This window comes from Ostrea edulis, chromosome 9 (genome assembly GCF_947568905.1).
Source record: "Ostrea edulis chromosome 9, xbOstEdul1.1, whole genome shotgun sequence".
NCBI lineage: Eukaryota > Metazoa > Mollusca > Bivalvia > Ostreida > Ostreidae > Ostrea > Ostrea edulis.
Window position 1 is genome coordinate 8,678,606 of NC_079172.1, and position 12,530 is coordinate 8,691,135.

At 44.2% G+C, this 12,530-nt stretch overlaps 2 protein-coding genes across 2 annotated transcripts; one reads left to right on the plus strand and one right to left on the minus strand.

Moving 5' to 3' along the window:
• The first annotated feature begins 5,334 nt into the window (after positions 1-5,334).
• LOC125651356 (uncharacterized) lies at positions 5,335-6,123 on the plus strand. The gene has a single exon (XM_056148204.1). The coding sequence runs from the start codon at positions 5,335-5,337 to the stop codon at positions 6,121-6,123; it is 789 nt and encodes a 262-aa protein (XP_056004179.1).
• Positions 6,124-8,344: 2,221 nt separating this feature from the next.
• On the minus strand, positions 8,345-9,748 carry LOC130049951 (uncharacterized protein F54H12.2-like). The gene is made up of 2 exons (XM_056148205.1): positions 8,714-9,748; positions 8,345-8,584 (listed from the first exon to the last, which is right to left on the minus strand). Exons 1-2 carry the CDS (start codon positions 9,746-9,748, stop codon positions 8,345-8,347), a joined length of 1,275 nt encoding a protein of 424 aa, XP_056004180.1.
• Between the last annotated feature and the right edge of the window lie 2,782 nt (positions 9,749-12,530).

The following is a 12,530-nucleotide window of genomic DNA, read 5'->3' on the forward strand; positions in this document are numbered from 1 at the left end:
TGTGTTGATCTAGACACAATCGATCGATGAGACATAGTCGCTGTACATGTAGTATATATGATACAGATCTGGGTGGGTTTTGTCTGTTTCGGGTTTGGGGGAGGGTGTTTTTGTGAGTTTCTTTCAATTTCTAAAAATAGCTATCGCTAGCTGCATCGAGTTTTCAGATTTCATTGGAAGTGGAAATTTCGCACAATATACCTGCATGATCGAATACACCAAGAGGTATAACGAGAAATTTGAACTTCTTGATGTACCAGGCCCAGCTTTTAGCCATATGCATACCTGTTTTAGAGAGAGGAAACGGGCATAGAAATCAATCTATTGCAATAGATTGAATTTTTTGTCTGTGCAGTAAAATTTGTAAAGTACAAGACAACAGAAATATACCTAATGAAACGTTAGCTAACGGAAGCTAATAATAAAAGTCGCACCAGTGACATGTACGGTATGAAAAAAATTGAAAATCAGATGGCACAAAGCGGAAGCTATTTTTTGTCTATCCTCAGTTATTGATATGACGCTTTCTAGTAAAAAAAAAAAAAAAAAAAAAAAAAAAAAAAAAAAAAAAAAAAAGCTTATAATGTTGTTTCATAGATTTCAAGAAAGCATTTGACACTGTTGATCGATTTACATTATGGAAAAGGCTCGGTACGTATGGTATTAGAGGTAAATTAGAACGCATCCGGGATATGTATCAAAGCATAAAATCTAGTGTTAAATCTGCAGGTATGGTGTAAGATTTTTTAAGAAGTAACGTAGAACAAGAAGAAGTATTATTCCCCATCCTTTTTATTTTGTTATATGTGAATGATTTTGAAGTAGAATTTTTAAAACACGATATTGTGCCATTACATTTGCGAGAATTAAACTTGTATGTTTTGATGTCTACGGATGATATGGTCATTTTTGCTGAAAATACATACGAACTTCAAAATATTTAAGATAAATTATATGAATATACAACTGACTGGGATGTTACTAGTAGTATAACGCCTCCCGATAGGGAGTTCAACTGAGTGCACTTTTTATGCAAATGAGGTCAAGCAAGGGCGGCTTTTGATTGGTCAAGCGGTGTCGGGGTCAACGGAGTGGTTCAATATCTAGGACGGGGTCAACCCCAGCAGGGGTTGCAGGACCCGGTGAATAGGCTGGCCTATGGCCGCTGGTCTAATTTTAGCATGCGGTACTTTCGCTTTGAGTTCCTGGAATGAGTTCCTGCTATTTTTCTGAAAATAAAATCCAGTGAAATCCTGTGTATTAAATCTAAAAGAATAACACAAGGTTTTAAGTTGACATGTTTATTAAAGAACAATGGTACAAGCATAGAACAATGCAAAACAGTTCAATAAGCATAAAAACAGTTCAATAAGCATAAAAAACAGTTCAATAAGCATAACAGTTCAAGCACAGTCCATTACTTTCTGCTGAGTTTCTTCTGCTTTTTTGGCCGTTCTTCAGTAGGTGCGGGCGGATTCCACATCTCTAACGGTGTGTATTCTCTCTTCACAGGGGGTTTTGAGCCAGGTACGGACCCAATCATCGCATCTATCTCCGCTTGTTCTTCTGGACACTCACTAATCCAGTGTCCTATTTTTCCGCATTTGAAGCAAGGATCCTTTTGTTTGGTTTTCTTGCTGGTCTGTTGAGAATCTGCCGACCTCGATTTCTTACTGGTCTGCGGATAATCTGTTTTCTGTGGGCAATCCGGCGACCAATGTCCTGTTTCTCCACACGTGTAGCACGGGTTAGCAGTGTAATCTGGAGTGTATTCCTTCCTAGGTTTTTTAGAAGTCAGCTCTTCCAGCTTCTTCAGTAGGATTGTGGTATGATTTCCAATCTCATTACTCAGCACATTAATGCGGTTAACGATCCCGTCTAGTGTCGTGGTAATGATCGCAAAGTCTTCTTTGTTCATGGTCGGAGGGTCATTCTGAGCGTTGTAGAGGCCCAGTTCCAGTCCCGTAGCGTCCTGTGAATCGGGAAAATAGAAGCCTAATCCCGGGTCTGTCGGATTCTGGCTAGGGAGGTAATCCGAGGTCTGGGCCATCTTCTCTTGTCGAGCAATGTAGTCTGGAGTCGTGAGCAACAAGTTCGAGGTCTTCCCCAGTTCAATCTTCTGATCATCAGTCTTAGCTTTCTTCAGTTCAATGTAGTCTTTCTGTGGTCCCACTTGTTTCTGTACCAGCTGATCTATTTTCTTCTGAGCTTTGTCCACAAATTCTAGTTGTTTCTGAGCCATGTCTTCTTTAAGGTGATTGAAGATCGAATGAGGACTGACAGTGGGGCTCCGCTTTTATAGCCAGCAAAATGTCTAGACTATTCTGTCTCGTGGGGGGCAGGTGGGGAGCACGTGGTTGCACCATCTTTTTCTGGAAAAACCGGTTTCAGCTAGAACATCGCGCGACCAGCGCGTGCTAGTGCCCTAATTGAACTTGAAAAGCCGGTTTCTCGCGACCATCGCGTGCTAGTGCACATTGGTACACATTGACTTTAGTGGAATGGAACTTATATTGGTGTTTAAAGTAGCCCTAAAAAGGGCTGTGCATGAAGTTTTTATTTTTAAAAATGGCCGGCTTCATACGCAGGTTCTTCTATATACACGTGTAAGTCATGATCTTCGGATATAATGTGTTGTACTAATTGTCGAGCTCTTCTCCCGGGGAAACGTATTTCTTCGACGGTTTCCCACATCCAGTGTGCATCCCAAAACAATACCCATACACTTCTCCGGTGGCGTGGTTTCTCCAGTCGAATAAATCCCGATACTTTTTGAGTGCCGTTCAATAACGTGTAAAACTGGTAAATCATGTACTGTATGAGGGGGGAATTTTTCAGGTACATGTCACTTAAACGCAGGTAAATATCCTCCACTGTTTCATGTGACCGCAATACATAGTCAAAACACCAATTTTTAGATCGGCCCCAGCGTAATCGATGGCGACATCTCTGTACTAAATTGTCCCAGATCTCCATCTCGTCTACATAATCTTCCACTATGGTTAAATTCTCCACTGGTTGTATTCCCTGGCGGCGGCGTCTCGCTCTTAAAATTCTCCGTGTATCCATGACTGAAGGTCAGACAAGAATGACTGTAGAAAAACCAGCTGACGTACAGGTGTTTGATCACGTGGTGCAGGTGCTTGATCACGTGATGCATAACCTTTACCTATAAATACAGGTGTTTTCTGAACGTTCGTTATTTACTATGGGCGGCAGTGGTACTACGAGAATAAATGGATATAGCTATGTACTACAATGTATGAACGTGGCCTTACATAATCCTCACATTCAAAATGCTCGTCAATTTGTACAACAGATGTCACCGGAGGTCAGAAATGTACATAGTTTTCAACGGATTGCTGATTCATTAGCGGAGAATACCAATACGGGCCGTTTACTCATGATTTATTTGTATGCTGAGGAATTGAAACAGAATCTTCCAGACCAGATGAGTGACATTGATCGGATCTTACGCGATTGTTTACAAAAAGGATTCGTGGAACTGATTCGTATGAAAGGAATGGCTGTCGTGTTATAAAACAAGAACGTTTTGGAATTTTTTCATTTTGATCATCATGGCTGAATTGACCAACAACGTTCTTACCGCTGTATTACAGCATTTCAAGGACTACAAAGAATCGGTGAACAACGCTCGTAGCGCTGCATTACAGTGTATCAAGGACTGGAAAGAAAAACAGCCGTTGAGATATAAATTTGCCATGAAGTTGTTGATCTTTTGGGAATTTCCTATGACCTTATATGAATATTCCGGCGTTTGCAAGCATATAGCCGACAACCTGAACAGAGAGTCTGGATTGATCATGATTTATACCATGGAGCAAGAATTTAGACGACGGGAACCTGAGAAGACTGGGGCGATTGTAGCGATTACCGATCACTGGTTGGAAAAGGTGTATAAAAAAACCTAACCGTTTTTCTTTTCCTTTATTCCTGGAGGATGGCCAGCAGTGACAACATCGCAGAAAAAGCGCATAACCATGCATTAGAATGGGTGGAGAAAATGCAAGACGATACGGTGTTTCAAGCTGTTAAAAATTATCTGATAGCGGGGGTGTTTCCAATGACTCTGGACGAATATACAGATCTACGGAACCGGGTGTACATCAATCTCTATAACGATGCGGGATTGATGTTAATTTATGTCCTGGGGGAGGAATTCAAGAAACGCATGCCTGAAAAAACCGCCGAGATTGAAAGTATCACCAAGGACTGGCTTCGAGAAGTATACATAAAGTGTGAAGAACTTAATTCATTTCATTTATTCCCGGAGGATGGCCAGCAGTGACCACATCACAGAGAAAGCGATAACTTATGTATTGGATTATCTCACAGACATTCATTCTTGGCAGTTTGAATTTGTGTTACACTATCTGCGAGAAGAATTATTTCCCATCAGCTTAAAGGACTATCCATGTCTCTGTCAGTATTTGATCGAGAACCGGATCACCCCGCAAGCCTTAGTATTGATTCATTTAATGGGCCAGGAATTGAAACGAATTCGACCCACAGACAGAGCAGAAATCGAGAAAATCAGACTACGATGTCTTCGAGAGTTGTACGTCAAGTTAAACGTGTGACTTTTAATCTGGACAATAATGAAGTGTATCTGTTACCCGAAGAAGACCGGACAAGTATCTGGATGACTGTAGCCGCTGATCGATATCGATTTCAACGCAGGATTCGAGAAATGGAAAAAATGTTGGACCCTATTTTAAAAAGACATGTGCATTGGTGTTGTGTGTGGGAGTTATGTATTTGAAATATGTGACATGAATAAAATTGTTTACACGAAAGCTGTGTTTGGTTGAGTCTCTCAGAGAAGGGTTTATTTGTTGAGGAATCCAGAAAATCCTAAAGGTAGAGTGAAAATCGAATCAAATAAGGTGTTTTCTATCGAATAGACCTTATGAGATGTTTTTAGGGATGTACATGGTCGAGAAATAAATTTTTAAAGAGGTGGTGAAGAAACATTGAACCTCTTTAACCGCTGTTTCTTTGAAAACTATGCGACGTAGCAAAATAAAAATAAGTTTAACGCATTCGTCGTCTCAGAATCTATCAGATTAAATCTACCTTGCACAGATATCGAATGTCTAGAAAAAGACAATGAGCAAAAACTCTCTGCTCGAAAGCACAAATCCGCCATTTTGACGGCCGCCATCTTGCCTTCGTCTCCGAAGCGAGGGATGTTTTCGAGGAGGTCCGCGCTTTCCTGATATATACCGGCGCACTCGCCAGTTCGCTTCACTGGTGATCCAGCACAGCTTTTGAATATTTTATAGAAGAAAGAAGAAGAAAGAAGAAAGAAGAATGGCTGCAAGAAGAGACCCGCTCTACAATTTTCAGACCTTGCCTGGGTTTCGGTACCGGCTCCTAGTGGTGGCTGAGGAACGGGTAGGGGAGAATTGGGTCGTGCGTTCTGAGAACGACCTGAGCACCTTCTCCCCTTTCGACCAGAGTGGGGTCCGTGAGATCATCTGTCGGGTGCGGGCCGAGTATGAAGGGAGGGCACCCCGCCGCCGCACCGCCCGGATCTCCACGGCTACGAGACCGCGCCGACGGGCCCCACAACCACCCTCACCACCACCACCTTACTCCCCGGCGACGCCTACTACACCACCACCAGCGATCCCATCGGCACCGGAGGAATACAGCCCGGTGCCGATGAGCGACTCACCAGCGTCACCGGTGGAGTATTCACCGAGGTCACCGTCCCCCGCACCACCTCCCAGTCCAGCCCAGAGTCCGTCGCTGTTGGTGGCAGGCACGTCATCACCACCGAGACCAGCAGCCCCTGCAAGACCCCCACCACCTACCATCCGGTTTGCAGGGAGGACTCCACCACCGAGGCCAACCCACGCACCGGTGGCAACTCATCCCCCGACGAACCACCCTATGACTGTCCCTGGCTGGGCAGATAGGGCGGTTCCTATCTGGTTTAAGTGCCCTGTCTGCTGGCAAGACAGGGTACACTCCGGTATCACGTGCAGGGGATGTGGGCAGCGCCCAGCTTGCTGCTCGTACGTGGAAGAGTTACAGGAGCGGCGACACACCCGGGGACGGTGCCCGTTATGCCGGTTTACCGGAACCAGGGAATGAAAGTCGGTCCTTAGGACCAAACGGCCCTTTTCAGGGCCACCAACTTTTTTGAAAAGACACTTTTTATGGCAAAAATCAAGAAACACACAAGTTTGTTTTAAAAAAGTTTTATTAACACAAGTAATAGGTAGAATAAAGCTATAATAAAGTTACATTTTCTTGACAATGTAAACATGTTTATGATACTGATAAGCAAAGTCACAAATCCATTGTCTATAATGAGTCCAATTGCCTCCGGCTAATCCACATCCAATACGATAAGGAAACGCTAAAGTCTGGTAAGACAAAGTGCCTAATTCCTGTAAACATTGTTGAAACCAAAGTTCACGTTGTTCGGGGGTATCGGCATACAGGGGTAAGCGTTGAGTGCCTCTCCCGTAATCCCATTGCGCTAACAAACAGATCACATCAGGATGAGAAGAATGAGGCATAATACACACAGTACCCGGTATTCCTCGATCCGCTGCTATAGCTAAATTTCTCCGTCCTAAAGGTTGTCGGGTCGCATACAGATTAGCCCAAGGAAATCGGTCGGCAATACGTTGACTTAATCCATGAGGTTTCACCGTTAAACAGTTACATTGTTGTACAATACCATCCACCCAAGGTAGTGATAATACATCTCCTCGTAGATCCGTCACCGACATGCTGGTTGACAGGTCTCACAGGTACACGTTGACCGGGGTTCTTGACTGTAAGGACAATGTTGAAACAGGTGGGGTTTAAACTTTCTCTGAGTCCAGCGCTCTCTAAACTCCTGACAGATCTCACAGGTACAGTCCTTATGTGCTATTTCTTCTTCAGGGGTGATGGTACAATGCTGCGGACACTTACACGCTAGCCAGGGTTCTCTAGTGTGACCACAACATTTATAGACAAAGGGACAATAATTCAGCTCTGCCATATACTCTATCCACTTATGTTTGGCCAGGATGTTTTCTTTTTTATAATGAAAACAGCCACAAGTTCTCCAAGGTCCTCGGCAATACCCACACACTAGTACATCTTTCTCACCATCCGCGTACCGTTCAAACGACATGATTGAAAAAAATGGTAACAAGTGACCTATTTATATAGTGTTTTTTGATGAGTCATCAACATGACGTCAGCCATCTGAGGTAGGGGATGTTTTCGAGGACGTCCGCGCTCTCGCCTTTTTAAAACGAGCGCAACGTCAAAATCTGGCATTCCGATTTTTTAAGGAACCAGAGACATGAGCCGCAGAGTAGGACCAGACCCTACAGTGAATGATTATTTTTACAAATGCGAGGAGGATTGGGACGAAGAGATTGCTCCGCCGGCCTCACGGGAGGCTCTTCCCCCACCACCCATGAGCCAGGATCTGCCCCCGCCAGAAGAAAACTGGGACGCAGAGTTGGAAGTGGTGCAGCGGCCTCCGGGGAGATTGTTTTTTTAAACACGGGTGGTTGCCTGTTTTTGTGTTTGACCACGAGCAACCCCCGGAGGAGCAGAAAAAGAAGAGAAGAAAGAAGAAGAAGAAGAACAGACAGTGAGGGGGACAGAGAAGAAGAGAAGGAGAAGAGAGAAGAAGAAGAAGAGAAAAGACCAAGAACAGAGAGAGAAAGAAAACAACCCTTTTCAGGGCTACCCATTCTTTTTGAAAAGACATGGTTGATTACAATGACAAGAAAAAAAAAATTTTTTTTCCCCAACGTTTTATTAAACTCCAACTATGAACAATAACAATAACATAGTTTACAATACATTCAGTCTTTGACATTGACAAGTTTGTCCTTGATGGGTTCTCGGTTTTCGGAAGGTCTCTTTAAACCAATCAGCCACAAAACGATCGCGTTGTAAGGCCGTGCCTTTCCAGGGAAGTAACCATTCTCGTACGGTGCTTCTATGGCGATGGCGTTGATGTAAAAAATACACACAGTATTGTCCACAGACATCCGTATTCAAATCTTGATAACAATGGGTGTTATGAATCCAAGTCTCTCCGTGGCGTTGAATAAAGTCTTGGATGTCTTTATGGGTGGGAGGTAATCCGTAAGAATCAAAATATTCGACGGTAGGGCTACTCAAATACAAACAGACCCAATGCGCTCCAGGGCGATCGTGAGGGTCTGTATTCACCACGATGGCTTTGTGATGAGGTAACAGCTCAGGTATGACATCTCGAGGATACACACCTGCAAACGCCGGTCCTAAATCTCGTTGTAAAACATCTCTCAATTGCTGAGTATCCATCTCTCTCTTAGTAATCGATGCTGACTTCTCGTTGTTTGTTGATTTCTAGCAGATTGTCGAACACGGCATACACCACACAGTTTAAGGTCCTGGCTACGTTGGCGGCAAATTGCACTTCTACTCTCAAGTTCCCCGTCTGTATGAGATGAAATTTATCCGTCTGGGCTTCTTGATCTTTCGTGAAATCCACACACCAGAGGGTGTAACCGTTTTTATACTCTTCCAGGGTAATGTCCGGAGCCCAGTCCTGGCCTAATTTTCCCAAGCCTTTGTACAGACTCAAATACGATCTCAGGTACTGATCGTCGGTGAAATTAGGTTCCAAAGGTCGGGTTTCCATCATTTCTCCATTGATACTGATTTCTAATTTCTTGACTCTCTCATTTTGGAAATGAAAGGGGTTTCTGGTATTATCCCCATTAAAAGCCGCATTGTCCACAAAACCCAACACGATCAGTTTAGGCATCTGTCCTTGAAACAGATGATCGGTGATTTTAGATTGGGTGCCACTAGGAATGGTGAAGGTTTTCACTTCCACTCGTCTCAATGGATATTTCGCCGTTTGAGTACTCAGTTGCTGATTGATGAGATTAATGATACTCGGCACAGGTTTGACTTTCCTCACCCACAAGATCATACTTTGAATGACCACTTTCCCACTACTCCCGGCATCGGTCATCATGTAGAACTGGGGTCGAGCGCGATTGAATCGGAGACGGACATCCACGCCATTAGGGAGACATTTCTCTTGCTCAAACAAATCCAGATGTAATCGATCCATCAACACTATCTCCTTACTGTCTGTAATCTTCTCGTGACGTTTTCTCAACCCTACATTCTTGGAATCATCCGGATACTCGGGAGTCGGGATGACGGCCGCGATGTTGACTTTGTTAGACACTACTGCAAATTCGATAGGAGTTTGAGCCAGAGCTTCTAATTTGACCTCATCCATATGTCCTGCCGAATCTTTTTCCCACAAGCTACAGGCTCTCATCTGGGTTTCCAGAGTCTTGGGTGCATAAGACAACAATTTCTCCAGATACGCTTTGTAGGGATAAGTATCCGTCCCCGGGGTAATGACTTTTCCATTGAGACTGACATCCATTTCACTGAACAAGGAATGGAGAATGTTATTCACGGGGGTGGAGGTCGAATGGCCTCCTGTGAGATTCGTTCCATTGGCTTTCGTGAATTTACAGACCATCTGGAGATACGATTGAGATAAATCCAGATATTCATCTCCTTGTCCTTTGATTTCAAATTCAATCGGAGCCGTATCCGAGTTGAGGGTACTGGAAATGGGGTAATATTCCATCCATTTCGAATCTTCTAAAGTGACGTTGGTTGGGGGCACTTTAAACAGTTCTAAACTATCGGTGCCACAAGCGCAATATTCTCGGTGCATCATATTGGAACGATGTGTTACTCAGCGTGAACTGGGATCAAATGTGTTCTGGGCTCCTTCTCACTCCCTTTTTATAGGGTTCTCAGTCGAAAATATCCAGAGAGCGTTTTGGCTTACCCCTTTTCACTAGCTTCCTACCTCCCTTCCTAGATCGCTTCCTAGGTTGCTTCCTAGGTCTCTTATGAGGCCCTCCCCGAGCTAAGATACGTTGTTTTCTTTTAACAAATCCTTTTCCTTCCTGTATTCCCACCTGTTTTCCCACCTGTTTTCTTTTGAGGGTCGTGGTTCCAGGCTTCCTGAGTATTCCTGTGCGTGCTTTTCTTCCTCGTTTGGATGGGGCTTTTCGAGACCTTCGCCTACGGGCATACCCTGCTGTCTCTTTCAGGGCTTGGGCACCGTGTGTCTTGAGAGCGTCTTTGAGTGATCGTTTATTATCTAACACATCCATCCCTGTTTTAGCAGCAGCCTTTAAGGCACTTTTAGCCCCCGATTTGAGTAAATCGGTGAAAAATCCTTTTCCCTTCTGCTTTTCAGATTCTGGATCATATTCTTCTGTTGGATGAATTCTACGTCGTCTCCTCTGATAAGAGCGATAAGGGCGATAAGGGCGGTCGTAATCATAATATCTCTCTTGATAGACAGGACGCTGTTGTTGTTGTTGTGCGGGGGCTCCACCTAATAATCCGCTGATCAGGGGACCCGCCACTTTGCTAGCTATTCCCAACAGGGCTCCAAGCCCGTGACCCTGCTGCCGTATTAAACCTTTATGGTAGTGCATCTTGATGTAAATGAACTTCGTTAGGGGTTACACCCGCTTTTTATACTTTTTACGCCGTCTCTTTCTCTTCTTTCCTTGACCCGCTTGACCCACAATGGCATTGGCAATCCATGGAATGAGAAACCAGATTCCGTGTCCTTTCTGGCGTCTGACTCCTCGATGGTACTTCATCTTTCAATACACTTTGCGGAAATGAAGTTTGACTAAGGAGCGCCCATTTAAAAAGCCCATAGGGCGCCCTAAAGAATTCATGATGTGTACCTCAATGGTATCGAAATATTTCTTACTCAGTTTCAAATATTCGGCTCGAATCGGTTCCCAACGGGCTTGTTGTCGATCGTCGTATTGACCCGTACAGGGGACGACTCTCAATAATTTCAATTTGTTGGTGCCCACCACTTGAGGATCCACAATGTCACAATACACATACATGGCTTTCAGATTGTCGTAGACATCCATGGTCGTGTTCCCCAAGTAATTCACGTTGATCCATTTCGTCATGGTTTCATCGCCCAGGATCATTTTGTCACTATCCAGACCTAGCTTGTACGCTAAGGGCGTAGGGAAACGAATGCACATGGGGGTGGATCTCAGTGCTTTCCCATTAAACTGATACTCGACACGATCGTACTCGGGGTGATACACTAAGAGCTGGTTGTTCCCCTCGTCGTTAGGATTCCCTAACTCGCTCCATACTTTCCACAGGGTTCTCCTTAAGGCTGCGTTGATTTCATTGATTAACGCCAAAGGTTGTGTATAAGCTCCGGGTCGGAAGTGAATGCGAATGATATCGAAGGGAAATAAACTATCCCCTCCCGCAAAGAGATGGGACCATGGCGTCAGATCCCAGGGGACCACCACCTCACACCCGGCCATCGTGACTTTGCCCATATTCTCTGTCTTAAATCTTTCCCATTTATAAGTGTTGGGATCTTTGACATGTTGCGTATACGGATCTGGAATGAGAACGTCCACATAAGCCTCGCTATCCGATACGTTTTGTAAGTTGGCCGAGTACATCATTTCGGTCAATCCGACTTCCCATTCTCCATCCGTTAAGTCCATGGTGTGTGGCAATAACGTTTTAAATTGAGCCGTCGTATTCGTCGGAAACGATTCCATCGACCCATCACTCAACAGAGTCATGTAAAACCCTTCTCCTCCAGCCATGATGTCTTAAATGAGACCCTGTCTCTGTTTCCTTCTCTATTTATACTCATAACACAATGAACATTTTCATATTTTATTGAACATACAACATAATGTTAATACACAATTTTACATGTCATTCTTCTTGATCGCGACCACCACCACAAGTCAACGATTGTAGAAAAGAGTCTTCCAACTCTAGTGTTCGTCTCGGGACTAAGCGTCGTCGCATCACCAGATAGTGTCGGGTTCCCCAGCAATCGGCTACATCATAACCTTCATTGATCATGTCTTTAAAATGTCGGAGACAGTCCTCGGAATTGTCAAACCAAGAACTATCATTTAAGGTCCAATCGGATTCGTCTTGTCGTCCCATCAATCCCCAGAAGGCTTTCACTTTCCAACGAAACTCTTGATATTTAGTCTTCATGATAAAGGCTGACCATCCGTGAGGTATCAGTATCCGTTTGTACAAGTACACCGGTTGATCTAACACTTTGTGTTGTTTACAATGCATCAAACACATCTGCTTATCCGCAAACCATGCCGTTTTCTTTCCCTCTTGTTTCCAGGCGTACTGTGTGTTAGCCATGGTGAACTGATCTCTCAGGTGAAGGGGACTCCTGTTTTATACTCGGGCTCGCTAACGTCATTTGTGGACTAGGCATGACGTAGCCTACGAGAGAACTTAAGGTCACCATCCAAAAATCGCGATTGGGATCGCCTAAGGCTAACATGACGACCGAGGTGATAATGATGGTTAAACACAGGAATAATTGTGCAAAATACACAATTTCTGCTCGGGGGACTTTTTCACCCAAGAAAGTCCACTGGGTGGTCATGGCCGAATGAGATCCG

What these genes read in the sequence shown, in the direction of transcription:
- LOC125651356 (XM_056148204.1), top strand. Translation starts at nt 5,335, where the DNA reads ATGGCTGCAAGAAGAGACCCGCTCTACAATTTTCAGACCTTGCCTGGG.
- LOC130049951 (XM_056148205.1), bottom strand. Translation starts at nt 9,748, where the DNA reads ATGATGCACCGAGAATATTGCGCTTGTGGCACCGATAGTTTAGAACTG. An exon ending in TTCATTTCCAAAATGAGAGA is followed by an intron (nt 8,585 to 8,713) that starts GTCAAGAAATTA and finishes AAATTAGGCCAG; the next exon opens with GACTGGGCTCCGGACATTAC.